Source organism: Ricinus communis, chromosome 9, assembly GCF_019578655.1.
Source record: "Ricinus communis isolate WT05 ecotype wild-type chromosome 9, ASM1957865v1, whole genome shotgun sequence".
Classification (NCBI taxonomy): domain Eukaryota; kingdom Viridiplantae; phylum Streptophyta; class Magnoliopsida; order Malpighiales; family Euphorbiaceae; genus Ricinus; species Ricinus communis.
In genome coordinates, this window is record NC_063264.1 from 1,627,883 (window position 1) to 1,648,879 (window position 20,997).

The following is a 20,997-nucleotide window of genomic DNA, read 5'->3' on the forward strand; positions in this document are numbered from 1 at the left end:
CAAAAAGGATTCTTTGTTACATCAAGGGCACTCTAAGTTATGGATTAATGTATGAGCAATCTAAGTCATTTTCCTTGAGTGGCTTTGTAGATGCAGATTGGGCCGATGACGTGAATGACAAACGCTCCACATCAGGTTTCTGTTTTATAATAGGTTCTGCTGCGATTTCCTGGTATAGTAAAAAACAATCTATAGTTGCTATTTCTAGTTGTGAGGCAGAATATGTAGCAGCTACAATGGCTACTCAAGAATGTTTGTGGCTAAGGAGACTTATTCAAGAAATGGTGACTACTCACAGTCATCCAATTCAAATTTATTGTGATAATAAAAGTGCAATAAAACTTGCAAGTAACCCAGTGTTTCATGCTCGTTCCAAGCTCATTGAAACCCATTACCATTTTGTTCGTGAGGAAGTGTTATCTCAAGAGATTGAGTTGCAGAATATACGAACCGATAAGCAAGTTGCAGACATATTTACTAAAGCACTTGCCAAAGCTAAGTTTGAAGCTTTTTGCAAGGCTCTTGGAGTTATTGAGAAATAAGTTCGCGCTAAGGGAGGCTGTCAGAATTTAGTGCAACTTATTACTGGTTTGAACTTGTCAAGTTATTCATTTTTAATAGGAGTTTGTTAGCTTATTTTGGTCCTTTATTTATGCAAATAAATCAACTGTTTGTTAGCTACTCTAGGCAAATTAATTGAGTCTTTATAAGAATTATTTTAGTTTAAAAAGATGTCTTACTATTAGTAAATTGCAATAGCAGTGCAACACTTCATATTTTACTTTCTTTGTATTATTTTCTTTTAGTAATAATAATTTTCAGATTTATCTTCATTTTGAGAGATAGAATTTCTATCAGTATTCTTCAGTTTATTTTAATGATGTGTTGTGGCAATGGTGACGATGTTAAATATAAAATCTATTCGAAAAATAATATTTTATTAAATTATAAATAACTTTGTAGAGTTTATAATTTTGAAGGATAAAAGAAGATCTAATTATTAATTAAATTTTAAATTTTACACTTTTTAATAATTTTATTCAATTTTTTTAAAATTTAAAAATAAATTTTATATTTTTAGTTTATTTTTAAAAATACTTTTTGGTAATAATTTTTAAAATTTAACAATAAAGAATATAACATGACAAGTCAATTTTACTTACTAACATAAAATTTAGTGAATCAATAAAAAATTTGTTGCATTTAGATGTAAAATATGTGAAAAAATTCATATATATGAGATTCTTAATAGTTATTATAATTATTATTTTTTTAGCAAGCATAATCAATTTTCCACCTGTAAAATTTGAAAGATTGTGATGAGAAAGTGTTTTTGAAAATAAATTAAAAGAATGAATATTTATTTTAAAATTTTAAAATAATTAGATAAATTTGTTAAAAAATATAAACTTTGAAATTTAATTTGTAATTAGACCTATAAAGAAAAGTAAGAAATTTATGTGTCATCAATTTAATTTATCAGATTTTATTGTCATATAAGCCCCACACATCAAGGGGTGTAGTTAAGGCCACACCTATTTAGTCGCACCTATTTATATTAAGACCAAATTATAGAATATGAAACAGTTAAATGTGTACATTGATAAAAAGAAACATGTGATCCTTTCTTTTTCTTTTTCTTTTTTTGATTTCAAAGACACTCTATTTGTATTATCATTCTTATACCTCGTTGCTGTCAAGTTAAAACTGATATAGAGATCTCAAAAATTATTTTTTAATTAATTATGTGTCTTAAACCGGCTGAATAATTTTTAAACGAACTAAAAGAAAAATTATCTCATGTTTTCTGATTAATAAACATTTTTATCTATTTCTTATTTCATAGGCCCTAACAAAAATAGATGTAGTCTCAGCCTCTCCCAATATCTAAGAGTCGCATAATGGTTTTAGTAATTACGGTTAATTGGTTCATTTTAGAAACGTTTAGTAAGCCCAAAAACTCGAGACAGAACAGAAATAGTAAGCACAGAGACTACAGGATGAATGTAATTAGTTTTTCCAAGAATAAACACTTGACAGTATTTAGACAATTATTTCTCCATACTCTTTACCTTGAATATGCTTCTAACAAAAGAGATAGCACCTCCGAGCTGTCAAGTACACTCAAAGTTCCATTCACTGGAAGGTCGTCGATTGGGCAACTTCAACAAGAAGCAGCCTGACCCATTGTTGTGTGAAGTACGAATTTGAAAGCAAAGCTTAATCTTTGATGGCTGATGATCAAAGTAGGGCGTAGGCCAGCTTAAGCACTTCCAGGCCTTCTGCGTTTTTCAACGTTAAAGTGAACATTAAGAAGATCAGTTATGCCCGCAGTTATCCTTTGACCTACTTTTACAGGTCCAACGCCTTGTGGAGTGCCTGCATAAAAAGATTTCAAGGCAACAAAAGTCATTTAAAACTTCAACTCTCAAGCCCATATTTATATAGTTTTCTACTTGCAGAAAATCCCACAATCAGTATCTTTATTACATTGTTTAAAAGTTATTTGTTCCTGTCCATTCCTATCTCAACAAGGTGGACTTTACCTAGACTAAAAATGGACCAACTTTTAAACCTCGGATGAACATTTCTTTTACCTATTTTTCTCGGTAACCTCTAATTAACAACCTCTTCCCAACTCTTTCACTCAAAGATTTCCTAAGGGACTGCCTCATCAATATAAGGCCACGAGATTGGTGGTCTTCCTTTTGCTCCCCCATATGTACATAGGCAACTTATCTGATTACTCCACAGCAAATAGGGGGTAAACTAAAACAGCGGTTGCCAGGAATGACTACAAAGAACAGAGTTTGCTTAGTAGTTAAACGCTACCGATGAAGCACTGAAAGAAAAAGGATGAGAACAGATATTTTCTTAAATAACAGGTGAACTGCTTCAGTAGCAAAATCAGTAATAACAGCATGGGACTATATTGTCCATGGCTATCGTGAATGTTGAAATTCCCATTTAGACCATTAAGTTAGATAACAGTATCATAAAGCATTTGGTTGGCATATATCAAGATCAGTGTAACAATATCTAATTGTATCAGACTGTATTGCCAATATCTTAAACCATGTAAGATAATGAAACAAACAATACAGTTTTAATTTCATCATAGACCATGAGATATCAAACAGAACCTAGGCTAAGAACACAACATGATGACGGCCACGTCAAGCCTCTCTGATAACTATTGGACCATTCATCACTTGGACATGCTGAGAAGGGGCATGCTATGCAGAGCAGAAAGATAACAAACATAATATGAGCTACTTCAAAGTGTCTTATACTAAGTTAACTATAGGGCGCATACAATCACGGCAAGCAAGAAAGCCTATTTGTATGAGATATAAAGACAGACAAGATGATTTTGCTGATTAGGTGTGCAAATTTCAATAGGAAGGCTATGATGTTGCATTTATTCAGCATAAACAAAGATGTGACCTTTAGGGAAAGATAGCTGCATGGACTTTTTCCTTTATTTCTTTTGCTAAATATTTAAATCTAATTAAACCAGAAGGACCAGTATGATACCTGTTAATATAACATCCCCTTCAAAAAGTGTCATGATGGAACTTATGTGACTAATAAGATATGGGATCTTAAAGATCATATCATTGGTGGAACCTTTCTGCCGTATGTCTCCATCTACCTATTGTAGCAAAAATCCATTAGACTTCAATCAGTTCGAGAATTCCATTTAGAGAAAGGAAAATGCAGAGAGTCTAAGTACAGAAAATAATGGCTTTGGTACCTTTAACCACAGTTCCAAGTTGTCAGGGTCAGGCACAGCGGACTTGGGGAGCTATATTAAGGTTTTGCACAATCAAAATTCAAAGCACGGTCAATAACATTGTAAACAAGAACCCATACATGGAGAGTAGAAATAAACATTAGATTGGTCTAAGAGGTATTGTATTTTTCTCTTTAGCAAAGTAAGCAGTTCAATTTTTAATTGATTTCTTACAACAGAACTAATTGGTGTGAAAGTATCCTGCCCTTTAGCTACACTCCATGGAAGTCCTGCAGACTGACAAAATTGGACAATGAGAAAGGGCATTAATTGGACAAAAACAAAAACTACAAGTGCATACGAACTCTAAAATGCTCGCACAGAATTGAGAATGTTTAAAAAAAAAAACTAAAGAAACAGTGATATAAATAATAGTTTGGATAAGTAAATTTTACCTTGGCAGAAGCCTGGATTTCCCTTGCAGTCATATCCAAGGCAAGAGCATAACCTAAAATTTCAGATAAAGATTATTGATTATTTCTATTTCAATTAAACCGTTTGCTTTGTCAGTGAAACAACCACAAGTACCTCCAACATAATCCATGGCAGTGGTTTGAGGCACATCGCGAGCCTTTTGGCCGATCACGACGGCGAGCTCCACTTCATGATCTAGCGATTCTAAGGGATGTGGAATCTCGATTGTGCCTCCGTTCTCTAAGTACGACGACGTCGGTTTGAGGAATAATACTGGCTCCTGATCAAAGTTTAAATAAGAATTGTATGTATAAAGGAAAATTTACAATCGTAGTAATAATAAGGATGGACATGCTGTGTAACCTTAGGAACGGCGTTTCCGAGCTCTTTGGCGTGAGCTGCGTAGTTACGGCCTACAGCTACGATCTTTGTACCAACCTGCAGTAGCTTTTGTACGCCTGAACATGCCGTTGCCATTTCTCTTTTTTCTTTCCTCTTCTTTTGAGCGAGTATAATGCCCAAATCTGTACACTATTGTTTGTTTCAATTGAAAATTGAGAGTGTTTATTTGGCAATCAGTTGCCAAATACTGTTCGAAGAGGAAGAAGCTTATTGAAAAATCACAACTTAGCGGCTGACTTGTCGACTACGACTCGATGTGTCCATTAGACCCTCATCTATTTTTCTTTTACCAAACACTCCCTCTGTTTATTTCTTTTTTAAAAACCACTCCGTTCTCCAAACAAGGTTATAAAATCAAAGTTCAGGTGCAGTATAGAAACACAATAAGATCACCAATGGAGATGAAATGAGGTGGCAACGAAATGAAAGTAGAAAAGATATAGAAACAGAAATAGAAAGTCTAAAACAGAGTGGGATAGCACAAGTTGTGATCATTTTCTTTTGAATCTGAACCGTGAAAATTGTTCTGTGATTTGATTTGCCCTTAAAAAGACAAAAGGAATTCCCATAAATCTTATTATCCACAGATTGTGCCCATCTTATGCATAGCATCAAGCAGCAACTGTAAGGCACAAGTACTTTAGCTTACCTAAACATGAAAATGAAGCAATGTGGCAATGCCTATGCATTTGACCAAATTACAGTTAATATTCTTTATTCTGAATTTGATGGGCACTGAATGTAAGTTGCAGAGAACAATGTGTCTTTTGTTTATTTCCCTTTAAATAACATGTACATTAATGAGGCTGCTATAAGAGATGAAAACATATCAGCTCGCCAGTTAGCATAGATCATCTCAAAACCAACATTAGTAGTTCTGGTTTTTCAATTAACTGTTTCCACTCATTGCAAAATCTTGCAACTGTGGCCCCATCTAAAACTCTGTGATCCGCACCAATATTTACCTGAAAATAGAAAGAAAAAAAAGGATTATCATGTGCAAAGAAAAAAAAAACTGTATTCAAACTCAAAATGCATACATTTCTTCAATTCCAAATTACTGAGATTACTTGCATGCTGCTTAACACAATAGATCAAAGCATCGCTAACAGAATGAGCACATTATATATGGTGAAGGTGTTTGCTCTTGTAACCACATCAGCATTTATAAAAATATGAAAGAATGATAAGAAAGAAGGGTTGCTCACTGTCATGATCGATGCAGGATACACATTTCCATCATCTGCAAACTGCGGAACCTTCTGAATTCGGCCAATTGCTATGATGGCAACTTCAGGCAAGTTGATGATTGGGGCGCCAAACTTCCCCCCGATTGCACCAATATTGCTGAGCGATATTGTTCCACCAGTTATATCCTCAGGGTTAAGCTTGTTATCTAGTGCCAATTGTTGTAACCGAGCCAATTCCTTCGTTATCTAAATATGTAAATGCATGTTTGCTAGAATGTCAGATGAAGGGGAAACAAAAATATGGAGTACGTCAGAAAGCATACAGAGAGTAGGCCCTGTGTTATCCTTGCCCACACTTATGGTCCATCTAAATTGCTGGCATGCCCGCTTGCGGAGAGAGTGAGTTGCAATTTTCATAGTACATGTCCATTTTTATTTTTTTCTTTCTTTTTTTCATTTTGTTACATCCTGAACACTGATAATCAAATTAAGTAATTCAAATGCATTTCCTTTACGCGGTTACCCTGTGAAAGAGCACATGCCGTATTATGTTTACCTTGAACATGTGCAAGGATGATCAGTTGCAGAAAACTAAATATATTTCCACTGCTCATAAAGAAATTAACGGTTTTGTATATGATACAGATGAAAGTTATGTGAAATTTACCTCTAAGATAGATAGAGATTGGACATTCTTTATGTTGGGTACAACAAGACCATGTGGAGTAGCCATGGCAATTCCAATATTGTGGGAGCCTAGGGAAAGAACGCATAGCAGCATTGATTACAATATGAAACAAGTACAAGCTACACCAGTTCACAGATCTCCAAATTGCTATCAGAATTTAACATCAATCTTACCGAAGATTCAATTTATAAGACATACAAATACATGCAACATGTATTGCAATATCCAGTTACCCATTCAATAGCATGTAGCAAGAAACTCAAATGTAGGACCTCTATATGTCTCTGTATTCTTGAGAGTTTAATTATAATGTTTAATGGCTTTATTAGTCCAGATTGGTACACTGTTATTGATCTATATAGGCCAAAATTCATCCATTCTGAAAGTTTTAACACTCAAGTCAACTGTGGCTCCAATGTACAAAAAGTTAAGAGCTTTCAGAAACAAGAATTTGGAAGACTATTTTAAACCTTTGTGGTTTCTTACTACTTGCTAGAAATTGTTTCCACAAAATACAAGAACAACATGTAACAATGCTAGCAGCTATAAAGCAGAAAAGATCAACTAACCTTTTAATAACACCTCTATGGCCTCCTCATTGAAGCAACTATTCATCCAGGGATACTTGCTTAGTGCCATTGAAAGCGATTTTATCAATAATGGAAGGAAAGTATGCTTAATCCCTGGATCAGTATTATTACTCTGGAAAGATGCTTTAAGCTCCACTAGAGCATTGCAATTAATCTCTTCTACATAATGAAAATGTGGAACTTTTGCAGCTATGGACATTGTTTTCACCATTGTTCGTTGGAAACCCCTGAAAGAGTTAAAGTAGAATTAATTTGCTTTTAACCTTAAATTGACAGGGCATTGGCACGAATATCCCATGCCTTCAATGTTTGAATCCTAATGGTAAGATACTAAAACTCTTAGGATACAATACAAATTTAAAAAAAAATTATTCGCCAGGTTCAATATTACCTCAAGGGAACTGTCTTGTCATCATAAAGCTGCCCTACTTCAGCTGATGTACAAGTGCTTTTCTCTTTCCCCTTCTTTAATTGGTTTCCAGAATCAGCATTTGAAGCGCCCGGAGAATCTTCAATAACTCCCTTCTGAATACCATAATTAAGTATATCTTCTTTTAGTATCTTTCCATCCTTACCAGTTCCGCTGACATCATTTAAATCTATACCATATTGCTTTGCAAGGTGCCGCACAGCTGGTGTGCACAAGACTCCACCAATTTGACTCTTTTCCTGCTCTAAATCAAGTGCCTTTGTATCTTTGAGACCATCAACCCTTGGTATAGAAGCAAGAGATTCTTCAACAGCCATTTTCAAAAGAGTTTCTCCAACCTACAATATTAATCTCAGTAATTCAAAAGAAAAACACAAAAAATGCAAAAAGAATAGTGATACTGTTCCCTCCCACACTAATTTCAAATTCTTCATACCTCCATGTCTTTTCCTGACTCTGACAAATACTGGAACTTGCTAAATATTTCAGAACTGACACCAATTTATTTTTGCCAACATTGAAGTACTAAACCTTTGTGTGAAAGTCATATTATTGACTCTTAATCTGAAGAAAATTTAAACCGTAAATTCTCACCTTTACAATATCTCCAGGAACATAAAGGATTTGAGCGACTTTCCCCTTATAACGACTTGTTATCTCAATAGTAGCTTTGTCGCTCTGCACTTCACATAGTGGTTGGAATTCCTCAACTTCATCACCCTGTCAAATCAACAAAAACACAAGTTTAATTCTTTGAAACAGAATCAAGAATCCAACTTATAGAGAGTTTGCAAAGTCCAAATGAAACTGAATTCAATTCAGTCAATTCTCATGTTTGGAAAGCTTAGAATTTTGCTAAAACTCAATGACACGATATTGCAAGAATTCAATTGAACTGAATTCTTGCACATGATTCACTCCAAATAAGGCCTAGACTAAAGTTTGAAAAATCACATTAATCAAGCATGAAAATAAGTAGTATTCCAAATTTTAGAAGAAAACTTATCAATAAACAATTACATACATAAATTACTTTTAAAGATAAATTTATGAATAAAATAATGATATCAATCACTGACCTCTTGTACAAACCATTGAAGAAGTTCACATTCGGCAATACCTTCACCAGTTTGCGCTAAAGGCACATCGACTACTCCTCCTCCTATGGGAACATCCGCTAAAGCATGACTCGTGAACCAACATCTATTCTCCTTATACCTATTCCTCACTTCAACAGATGTATTAGTTAATGTAAACGACGCGGAAGCATAGTAAGAGAGGTCGAGAAGAGATTGATGTTTTCGCTCAGTTAATACAGCGGCCGGCGTTGACGAGGATGGGCGAGTGTATGGATATAGAGAGCGCGTGCCGGAGCTCCAAACCCGTCTCTGCCAAAACCTTCTTGTAATCATTTTTTATGCGACACCGTACAAGAGCTGCTAATCAATTATCAGTTCGATCTCCACAGCAGAGAAAGAAAGTGAAAGAGATTTTCTAATTTCTTTTTAACTTAAAAGTGCGTGCTGATGCCACGTCAGTTGGACCCAAAACTATTAGGATAGATACGCTGCAAAGTACAATCTGACTAGGACTGGATAAAGGAAAATTATAAATCTAAAAATATAAAATCTAAAATATTAGATTAATTTAAAATTTAAAATTTTAGATTTATAAATAAATAATAAAAATAATTTTAAAAAAGTATTTCATCAATAGATATTATTTAGAGAAGAATAAAATATGTTCCACCAAACAAACAGCGGCTGGATGCAGTTTCAGATGGCTAAGATTAAGCATACATATCCAAATCAACTTTAGGAAATAGTTATATTATCATGGCAAGCTAAACATGTGACATGGAAGGTACACTGTTGGTCAATATTAGCAAATTGAAGTCATACAATGAATATGTAGAATTGCCCAGCCCAGAAGAAATAAGCCCATTTTGCATATAGAATTTTCAGAATGTAACGGGCTATGGCCTATTATGGCGGGTGGTTTCATCATTTCTTACCCATCGTGGAAATGGACCAGAAGCCCCTTTTATGTCATTATCATGTTCATTTTTTCAGAATATTACAGAGTCCCCATTGCAAATCAGGCCGCAAATGAAAGCCATCTATGACTGTTGATGTTGTTAATATTATTACAGTTATTACTGTGATTCCAATTACTTGGAATCATGATGCAGTTATTGGGTGCCCTCAAAATAAACCTGATTTTAAAGTAATAACAGAGGTGACAAGAAAACATGAATGATTCAATAATTACTCTAAATGTTTTCTTTTTTCTTCTTTTAAAGCAATCCACATTAGAGCCTAAGTTGCTAGCCTTTTTAATTTTCAATTCTCAATGACTAAATTGTCACAGATTTACAGCAAACCATACAAATACTTTTCCTATTTACCTTTAATCGATGAAATATGGCCTATAAAATTTTCATAACTTCTCTTTCATTTTGATAGGGAAATTAAGTTCCGATCAGAACTCTTGCTTCACGGCTCTTAAGACCTCTCTCTCAACGATGTCTCTTAGTTATAGTCGGATACCCAAATTAGCATAACTAGCAGAAGTCCTCACTTTGCTATAAAAAGCCTTTTATTTGTTTCTTGATAATAAATTTTGGATAGACTTTGGCTTTTGCCCTTTTCATTCTCTCTTTTTTTCTTCTTTGCAAGTTGGAGAAGTTTGGTTTTAGTACACAATTTATAGGAAGGAGAGGGTCGGCTGATACTTTTAGGCTCACATGTTAATGTACCCTGCAACCCAATTTTAATCACATGATATAGTAATATTTCTTTCCTCCTTTTTACTTTTTAAATAAATGAAGTTATTTCTGCCTTTATCTCCTAAATATGGAAGGTGTTAGGTGAAAGGTCACAGGAACCTACTTCTTCTAAACCATAAAACGACATGATTTCTTATGGATTATACTGAAATAATAAACAGGGGCGTTGGATTTTCTTTTTTTTCTTATTTATTTAGCTTAGTTTCCAAGGAAAATAGAAAGGGAAACTTAGTTTGCCTAAATCATTAAAGGCCTTTGATATAGCAGCTGTCATATGTTGTTGTCCAATTTGGTATTGAAAAGACCAAACTTAGATATTTTTCCTATTCAAATAATTGTGATTATTATGAATTTTAATCATACGTTTTTCTGTTGTTAGAATAATTATTGAAAGATCTTATTAAACGGATTCGATCCATGGCAAAAATATCTGTCAAAGTTTTGACCAGTTTGAATGTCCAAATCCAGCCGCAAGGAACTTAATGTAATGCCAAGAACATAATAAAAGATTAGAAAAACTAATTAAATTCGGTTCAAGATTATATAATTAAGATTAAATTGACAAGCTTTGTTTTGAACGTCAATCAATCCCTTTGAAAAATCTACTTTTCATGACAAAATTAAGGAACCAGTACCATTTCAACGTGACAAATAGTAATAGCCTATATTTTATTGAATAATTAATGAATTAACTGAGAGCAAGGGTATAACCAAGATTTAAAAGTCAGTAAAATTGACAATTAAAATTAATAATAGTAATTAAACATATAGAATATGCAAAAATATTATAATAATTACATATAGATATCAGTTGTAGTAAATAAATATGATGGTAACTTTATTGATGAATATATAGACCCAGCTTGTTATGGTTATTTTTATTATTATTATTTAGCTAAAACTGGATTAATTAGTTAATCACAAAGCGACAAACTATAAAAAGTGGATTCTAGTATGGTATTCACTTTCATTTCATGCTTAGAAAATGCAAGAAAAATATAATTAATTAAAGTTTGACTAAGGCAACACAGACATATACATAAACATATGTACACATATAAGGATGTTGTGTCATTATGCATGCAACCATATTCCTTATGAGTTATGACATATGTCTGAGAGACATTCTTTTTCCTCAAAATTCTTCTCATCTCAGGAACAAATATGAGCCTAGTGCTAAAGAAACCCATTATAATGCTCAAGGCAACATAATTTGTATGTACGTCCAATCTTGTACTGGTCATATAATGTAAAGCAATTCTGCAAGGTTTCTCTAAAAGATTTTTGGCACAGCAGTGTTTTCCCTTTTGACTTGAGGATGTACCTCTAGTTGTTGGCACAATATGTATGAAGTGACCAAATAATGTGGACAAATCTGTTTGAAGTTGATTCTCGATCTCCACTACTACTATGGAGAATATATGAATTATATATACCATGATAGACAGGGTATGGAATATGCCAAAATATTTTGACTAAGTAGAACAAAAAATTTAACCAAAAAGAAAGAAAAGAAATTTAGGGTTTGAGTGCATATCTAGTAAGAAATGTCAAACTCATGGACCCCAACAGAGAGATTATAATTACACTACTCTCTTAAAGATCTGCTAAATCTCTCCATATTCCTTTATTGAATTGTTCGGTGTGGCCATTGACTTGTTCTAAAGCAAATAATGCGATTTTCTTGTGGGTTTTTGTTTCTCCAAATAAGACCTTGCTGCCAACTTCTGCATTTAGAATTACTCATGAAAATTGTTTTATGCTGTTGGTATTGAACTTTTCTGCAACTGCTGTGTATTAGATCATATTTTATTTTATTTTTTGAAAAAAGAAGAAAATTATACTTTTGAAAAGAAAATAGATAAAATAATGCTTTCTCCAACAGCAATATTTAGCTACGATCGAGGGAAAGACACTAGCTAACCAATAAGCAAAGCGACCATAATATTTAACCAGCATCTAAGTAGTGGGGTATGCATGCAAAAGAAAGGCAATGAAATGTCAACTAAGGTGGCAATTGGTGGGATTTCCATTGTTTTAGACTTGGAGAATTGGATCTGTAATTTGATTGGCTATATGAAAAATCTTTATGCAAAGGATTCAATTGTTGACCATTGCAGGTATCAGATAGATTGGCCAATTGAATATAAATTGTACACATAAAATACAAAGGTGGCAGTACTCTTTGTCACTCGTTGCGGGAGAAGGGAGAAGAGTGTCCGTTGTTTGAGTTGTTCCATACAAAAGGGGCTAAGTCTTCGGCCCCAAAGCTAAAGCATTTTGATGACAAAAACCCAACAAAACTATTACAGATGTGACGTCCGGATACGGTACCGTTTCCCCCTAACTACCACCTCAGCAGATATTTGTTGGATTGGCATTGGCTGGGAAGGTATAAAAATCACTTCTGCGGGAATGATAACATATATACATATATATGAAATAAATTAAAAAGTGATTGAAATGCAATTTTGTAGACAAGATTTATCGATTACGAATAAGTGGGTGTAATAATTGTTGATAAGATTGATTCCTTTGGTCATTTGGTGTAACTATATGCACATGCATGGTTCCATGTAAATGTGACAGCAACATAATTTTCTTAGTTAGTGTTTGCTTCTTTCTATCATTTAGCTCTTAACATAATGTTTGCAGCCATATTTATTAAGTGGATTTGAAAATAAAAAAACCCACCAAATATATTGATTTCAAGTTAGTCATATTTATAGTGATTTCATGTTAGAATCATATATAATAAAGTTTACACAGCTCATTGAACTTCGTTTTTCAAGGAACAAAATAATAATAAGGTATCATTCAAAAAGGATTATCAAGTACAGGGTAGTTAGTTTGAGTTTTTATTTTAGCCGACTTTCATATAAATTTCAGTGGGCTGCAAGAGCGTGGATATAACAATCATTAAAACGACATGAGTTGAATTGAGTTAATGAATCAAACTACAATCATTACTTTTTAATTTTTGCAATTAGTGGACCAAAGTGTAAAGAATAATTTAGAGGGGGGAAAGTCTGAAAAGAATTTTTTGACCGGAAAAACAAGATGTCTAGGTAAAATGTTTGACGAAATTTACCTTTTGTGTGTAGCAACTTTGGATGGATCTTAAGAGGAGGGGGTGTGTGTCTTCTAGAGGAGCAAAATAGTCTTAAAGACTCTGTACATTTTTGACAAGAGAGCAACAAAAGCAAAATAATAACATTAAAAATTACAGATAACACAACAAATCAACTCTCCACTACCACTTTGTTCCTTAATCGAGTTGAAAATTACATTGTCTCTTGGCAATTAAATAATTGAAAGAAGGGAAACTTTGGAATCTTCTAACGAACAAATAATTCAGCATGCAGTTATTTCTAAATAGAATTTAGAGAGTATAGCTAGCTAGTACTATAATCTTTGATTTTGGACTGACCGTTAGTTAGAAGTGAGGCCTACATTAAATTGAAGAAGCGTGCAAGTGAACAAACAGAATTGATTGAGGCTTAAATAATTAGCTAGAAAGAAAATAATTAAATTAATTAAGAGCTGTTATTAATGAACAAAATCAAGCTTATAAAAGAAGAAATATAGAAACTGATTTTAGAAAGAAGTCTGGCTGTAGTACCTTTAATAGACAAGGTGCGTGCTCTAATTCAAACCGTGGAGGGCTTTAGGTCCTAAAGTTTTGTATCCGTCCAATAACATGTGGTGGAATTGGAAATGGGTACTTCTGATTTAATCCAAATTTTAACTCTGTTTTGTGATGTAGACACACCTTCCAATTTATCATTTCAACGCCTTTTTCTCATAACAAAAGTGACCTGATACCCAACAATTTCAAGCATATAATATCGAGATTCCTCAAGGATCTAATAAGAATCCTCATACCATATCCTTCTTGATGAAATTCTTCACTAGCCTGCGACCATCTTCCTTTTTAGGTTTGCCTGTTTTGACTAGTGAGATTTAGCATACATATAGCAGCACATCACTAATTATTCATGCGCAACATGATAAGAGTTATTTTCAACGATTATCAAGACTCATCTAGCAGCTTAAGTTTTGTTATGAGAATATAAATTCTTGATATAATACCAGAATCCTATGATGGGTCGATATTTATTCATGCTTTACGTGCAAAGATGTTACTTATATTTCATCGAATGATCGTCCGCTTTCAATTATATGTGATTAATTAGTAAGAACCATGGGGGCTATAGTTCTTAGGAAAAGAAAGTACAAAAAACCAAGTATATGATCAATTTTGGTAACTATAGAAAATGATAGGTGATGATATTTTGTCACGTGGAGATGAGTCGCGGATGATGATTTTCCAAAGAGTTAATAGTGGATATGTTGGGTTTTAATCTGGAAAATGACAAAATGTGATTTGAACAGTAGGGCATGGCATGACTGTTTCCAGTATATCACACGGTTAAAATAAGGTTTATATGCTTCTTTTTCATACATTATATAATTATTTACAATTTGGACCGTCCTAATTAAGACTCTATGCCACTTCACATTATTTGTTTTGTGAGATTTAGAAATTTACTAACTTCGTTACTGTCACGGTCAATATTTAACTAATATTTCTTTTACACATATTTCATGTATATCTCTATCTATACATTAAACAAATCAATAAATCAGAATCTCTTATTTAAATAACAACTAAATCCCACACCAGCCCACCCGGATCCACCTTTACCTATAAATCTCCCCACTCTCCACTCTTGCTTTACTTTGCTAAATGTATGCTACCTCTTTAAAATTCCTCTCCCTCTCTCTCCAATAAAGACAGATCGAACCCACCATTAAAACAAATTAATCACTGCTATAAACTCTCAAAACCAGCTGCAGGCGGAAAAAGAAAAACAACTCGAGAATTATAGCAAAAACATTTATTTAAAGATGGCTTCATTAGAGAAATCCCAGAAGTACCCGACCATGCCAGAGGTATAAATTCTTGAACTCCGCTTTTGCATAACTCCTCTTCCTTTTCTTTTTCTTTAAGGAAAAGAAAAAAGAAAAAAACTAGTTTGACTTGGAACCTCGCATAACTGGAGATGACTCCAGTTATAGTAACGAATTCATCACTTTTTAACACTACTGTTTCTCTCATGTCAGGTGGTAGACGAACTAAAGAGAATGACAGACATAGGCTTTCCAATAGCAGCCATGAGCTTGGTGGGTTATCTGAAGAACATGATTTTAGTTGTGTGCATGGGAAGGCTAGGAAGTCTAGAGCTAGCCGGAGGTGCCTTAGCTATCGGCTTCACCAACATCACAGGCTACTCTGTCTTGTCAGGGCTGGCAACGGGGATGGAGCCACTTTGCAGTCAAGCTTTTGGTTCAAGAAACTTATCAGTAGCATCTCAAACTCTACAAAGAACAATTCTGATGTTACTACTTGCTTCATTACCGATAGGCTTGGTTTGGGTGAACCTTGAACCTCTCATGCTTACCCTCCATCAAGATCCTGATATAAGCAGACTTGCAAGTTTATATTGCCGATTTTCCCTACCAGATCTTATTGCTAATAGCCTCCTACATCCTCTTCGCATATATTTACGTAGTAAAGGGACTACATGGCCATTAATGTGGTGCACTTTGGTCTCCATTGTTCTACACCTCCCTATCACTGTATTCCTAGCCTTCACTCTTCATCTTGGAGTCCCTGGAATAGCAATCTCCACATTTATTTCCAACTTTAATATCCTCTTGTTCCTTCTATGTTACATATATTTTACTCATGTCCCAGAAGAGCCTCTGTATGCGCCACTATCACAGCCACAACCATTCACACCATCATCAACTCCTTCACTGGGGAAAGAATGGGGGATTCTACTTCGACTCTCCATACCAAGTTGTATAGCCGTTTGTTTAGAGTGGTGGTGGTACGAGTTCATGACTATTCTAGCCGGATACTTATCCAAACCTCGAGTTGCCTTGGCTACATCAGCTATAGTAATCCAAACCACGTCTCTGTTGTACACATTGCCTACAGCACTTAGTGCATCAGTCTCAACTCGAGTGGGCAACGAGCTCGGAGCAGGGAGGCCGGGGAAAGCACGTTTGGCGACGACGGTGGCCATAGGACTAGCGCTTTTGAGCTCATTATTCGGCTTGATACTGACCACGCTAGGGAGACAAGCATGGGGTAGAGTTTTTACAGGAGATGATGAAGTTCTTGAATTAACTGTAATTGTATTACCGATAATTGGATTATGTGAGCTAGCAAATTGTCCGCAAACAACAAGCTGTGGAATATTAAGAGGAAGTGCTAGACCAGGTATTGGGGCAGCTATAAACTTTTACTCGTTTTACCTGGTGGGTGCACCAGTGGCCGTAGTCCTAGCCTTTGTTTGGAGATTAGGGTTCGTGGGTCTGTGTTATGGACTACTAGCGGCTCAAATTGCATGTGTAGTCTCAATTTTAACTGCAGTGTACAAAACAAACTGGGAAAGAGAATCGTCAAAGGCTAAAGACTTAGTGGGCAAGAATGATACGTTAGCACATGCAGACCCAACAGTCAAATGTGAAGAAGGAGAAGAAATTGGAGTAGGGTTTATGACCACCAAAACATGCAATTGATTTTGAAAAGTTCAGAAATAGAAAAATATAGAAAGAGATTTTCTGGAAGGAAAGTAAAAGGGAAAACACATACAACAAATTACGGCATTAACAGGACGACAACCCCCACCCCTCCTCCCCCCCCCCCCCCAAGAAAATATCCAACTACACTTTTCATCTTCATCATTTTCAATTCATATATACTACATAAATATATTTGTACCACTGGTTTACCTTATTGCTTTGTCTTTTCAGAATTCTTTTCGTCCCTTTTGTCATTATGACCTTCACAACATGATCCTAGCTATCCAAACGTGGTGATAAAGAATTCAAAATTAAAAGTAAGGATATATGCAGATATGTATGTTGGGTTCTCTCCACTCTTCACCACTGTTTCTTTGGACATGTCTACAGTTACATACCTTCAATGTACATCTAATATCTCTTTTCAATCGTCTTCTTCCTCTTTTCTCTTTTTCATTTTGTTAACTTTCTTCGTTTACTAAATCTTTTATTAGAGCAAATATATATAGAGAGCTAAATGCCTTTTGATTTTCTTCTTAGTACAGAATGTTACGGACCTCTTTTCTGATATTGCCAATAAACTGGTCCATGTTTGAAAAGTATACCTTGAGAGTTTGGCTCAGACAGGTGCTGTGTCTGTTGGGAAGCCAAATTACATTATATCAGTGGATGGGACAAAAACCAGTACACTATATTTTATTTTGTATGTAATCAATTGCAAATTTGAGAATTTCTGCCGTACGTCGATCTGGAATATCATACCCGTCCCGTTAAAGAAAAAGAAGTCATTTCTTGGAATTTTCCATAATGAAATACCATTAAATTCCTATCTTCACTGTATTCAAGTCGTATGAAATTAGATGTATCTTTGGTGTTCCAACCTGTATCGGAATGTAATAATTCATTATCCATGGAAAGAAATGCCATTTGTTTTTTTTTTTTGTTTTTTTTTTTAAACTATAAATAAAAATACACCAGAATTTAAAATATTATGAAAACTAAAATATTTATATCCATTATCAGAATAAAGTTGTGGGTGCGCTCATTGTTCGAGTCAACAAGTATAAATAAAATGAATTATTTTGAATTTTTCATGGCCTTATTGCCATAATCAAAGAATAACTTCAATAATTCTGTCCTCATTTTTTATTGGTTCAATTTTCAGATATCATAATGTCTACATAATAATATTTGATAAATTGAACAAAATCGCCAAATCAATAACGGGAGATATTTATGCGATAGCGATTGGTCTTTCTTCCACAAGGATGAAGAAAAATTACAAATTGTGAAAAATGCCATGAATGTATCCATCATGTAGCTAACATGAAGAGATGATTACACTGATTTTATGCCTACACTCAACACTTGTTCGAAAGCAACCTTTCCTTACATAATTAAACACTTGATTCGGTCATTTTAAGACCACTTTGTAGGGTATGTTGGACGGACAAAAAGAGCTGCAAAGTTCAAAATCATTCTTCAAAAATTGTGTTGGATTCCAACTCATAATTTTCAAGTCCTCTTCAAGACGAAAACAATGATGTTTTTTCTTTCTTTTTTCTCTTTTTGTTCCTTTATTTGCTTCAAAATGTATATAGGTAAAACTGACACGAGATTAAAGAAGAAGAAGCATTGAGAAAGATAAATAATAATACTTGATGTCAACGAATAATATAATTAACAGGATGTACTTGGCATCAACATGAGCATTAATTGAAGTCCTTCACTAAAATATAAACACATACGTACGCAGGCAAGCATGTGCATTTGCGGACAGCATGGGCATGGGCATGTGTAGATATCAGGTGAAAGAAAGAAAAAATTGTAAACATGTGCCAGTCACATGTGTAACCACTAGCATGTTAAGGTAGCTAGTACTTCATTATCCCTATAACAACCACTTGAAAATCGTTGTCTGAAAGCTTTTCTAATTGAATTTGGAATGTAGTCTGTGAAGCAAATGCCTTACGTTATTCATTTGGTTCGGTCCCTCAAATATGTTACACTGCCAATGCATACACATAATTAAGAATTTACGTTATAATAAAAGTTGAAAATTATTATCAGCGATTTCTATGGTAATTTTGGTTTTACTATACAAGATCACTTTATCAATAGTTACCCTTGAATGATGGGAACTCATTTTCAACCTGTGGTGAAAGCAAGCAAATCTTGATTTTGACTTTGATGCTACATATATATATATATATATATATTTGTGAGAATTATTGGTACGTAATGATGTTAGTTTTTACCAAAACAAGACATGCCAAACTCTTTGTCCAACCTTTTGGTTTCATTTTCAAAGTAAATGAATGTTACTTATAGTCTAATTAGTCCTAATCATGATATTTACCGGAATTCAGCTCCCTTGTCCAAGAACATGATTAGATAACATAATTCTTCTATATCTCCTTAGTAAATAACATATATATATTTGGTCCAAGATTTCTGCTGATGACAGATAGACATATAGTGTGTCTTCCTGGCGAGACAAAGTTAACCAGCTAAGAAAAATGTTGACATTATTCAAACTTCGGAACATAAAAACATTGTAGCTTGCAAAACTCTGTCTAAAACTGTGCTGAAATAGTGTAGCATTTGTTGCAGCAGCAGAAGAACGAAACTTGGTGGTCCAAAATCAAACAAGGATTACAGTTCTTGCTCCCCTTACCCCATCAGTCACCTTTTTATTTCTTGTGTTTTTCTGCAATATTATTGAAGCTGGCACGTTTTCTTTGGGCTTACAATCATATATAATTTCTTCTGAATTTACTCTTGGACCTTAACTGATCAAGTCGACCGTTTTACACTTTATAAACAGCTAACTATAAGAAAAATAGGATTGCCCACAACAACCAAAAAAAAAAAGTTAAATAGTAGGATAAACTATTAAGGGTCATGGCTAGCTATGGGCAAAGATTTATAAAATGAAAATTGAAAGCATGATGATTACCTCTTGACAAAAGAAACAAGAATAATTACTTTGACTTTTGACAAATAGTTGGAATAGGGGGTTATGTTGGATTAAACCAAACAACAACTTATTTAATTAAAAATTATTTAATTATTATTTCTATTCTGAGATTCTTTGGTGCTCTTTGATGTCAACATACACACTTGATTGCATATATATTTGTGTAAGTATATAATATGAGAAAGAAAGAAAGAAAGAAAGAAAGAAAATATTGTGAGTAAGGATTGGAGGATGAGGATGAACAGAAGAATAGATAGTGAAAATGTAGTTATCGAAGCATGCTCACATTTCGGAGGCCTAGCAATTACTGTATATGCTTGCTAAGGAATGAGGAATAAAAACACTATCACATCAAAGAGATAACGTGAAGGTGTTTCCTCCGTTGTGGCAATTGGACCACCAAATTTTCCATATCTGATTACTCCTTGCATGATGATGACATATTGTACATGACACTCGAGAGCGACCACTATTTTATTTACTTACATCATAATTTTTCCTCTTATTCCAATCCATAAAAATTAAAATAAAAAAGTCTCATATTATTTACTTATAAACTCATGATTTTAGAGCACTGTAGATAATATCTGCAACACCACCATTGAAATTAAATGGATAGATTTCACTCTCTATTGTTTGTGTCTTTACGTCTATTCATGAAAATAAAGAAGATAATTAACTTGAATCCTTTCGTTATTGGATTATGATGTGAAGGACCTAGCAGAAATATCTAGACAAGAAAATCCATTAATTCAATCCTTTGATAGGTAATTAACCTTGAAATCAGACCACAAAATAGAAAAACTACCTGTAGATGCTTACGAGGAGGACTGCAATTGTATTGAAAGAGAATTCACACATATTGGACATTATAGCTTTCTCCATATTCTTAAAGCCTATATAGCATCCCAAAATAAATAGAGATCTGACTCAAAAAACTTGGGTAGGCATTAAATTAGCTTGGGTAGGCATTAAATTAGAATGAGACTCCCAATCACCAAATCAAATTAGATTATGGACTTTATTTACAGATTCGTGGTGGTGATAGGCATTATCATATTAAACGATAATTTAAGTTATTGTGTCGTAAACGCATAGCACTGATGTAGAGATATAATATGA

The 20,997-nt window shown here is 34.0% G+C and overlaps 3 protein-coding genes across 3 annotated transcripts; 1 reads left to right on the forward strand and 2 right to left on the reverse strand.

The window, feature by feature from the left end:
- Positions 1-1,994: 1,994 nt before the first annotated feature.
- Positions 1,995-5,150, reverse strand: LOC8278756 (probable acylpyruvase FAHD1, mitochondrial). Its single transcript, XM_002516906.4, has 7 exons — positions 4,574-5,150; positions 4,325-4,490; positions 4,192-4,244; positions 3,971-4,033; positions 3,758-3,808; positions 3,538-3,655; positions 1,995-2,379 (listed from the first exon to the last, which is right to left on the reverse strand). The coding sequence occupies exons 1-7, from the start codon at positions 4,685-4,687 to the stop codon at positions 2,264-2,266; spliced, it is 681 nt and encodes a 226-aa protein (XP_002516952.1). The 5' UTR covers positions 4,688-5,150; the 3' UTR covers positions 1,995-2,263.
- Positions 5,151-5,300: 150 nt separating this feature from the next.
- On the reverse strand, positions 5,301-9,025 carry LOC8278755 (lipoamide acyltransferase component of branched-chain alpha-keto acid dehydrogenase complex, mitochondrial). The gene is made up of 7 exons (XM_002516905.4): positions 8,590-9,025; positions 8,105-8,230; positions 7,472-7,848; positions 7,060-7,307; positions 6,470-6,558; positions 5,821-6,048; positions 5,301-5,577 (listed from the first exon to the last, which is right to left on the reverse strand). The coding sequence occupies exons 1-7, from the start codon at positions 8,920-8,922 to the stop codon at positions 5,464-5,466; spliced, it is 1,515 nt and encodes a 504-aa protein (XP_002516951.1). The 5' UTR covers positions 8,923-9,025; the 3' UTR covers positions 5,301-5,463.
- Positions 9,026-14,984: 5,959 nt separating this feature from the next.
- On the forward strand, positions 14,985-17,625 carry LOC8278754 (protein DETOXIFICATION 55). Its single transcript, XM_002516904.3, has 2 exons — positions 14,985-15,254; positions 15,426-17,625. Exons 1-2 carry the CDS (start codon positions 15,210-15,212, stop codon positions 16,890-16,892), a joined length of 1,512 nt encoding a protein of 503 aa, XP_002516950.1. The 5' UTR covers positions 14,985-15,209; the 3' UTR covers positions 16,893-17,625.
- The last annotated feature ends 3,372 nt before the right edge of the window (positions 17,626-20,997 follow it).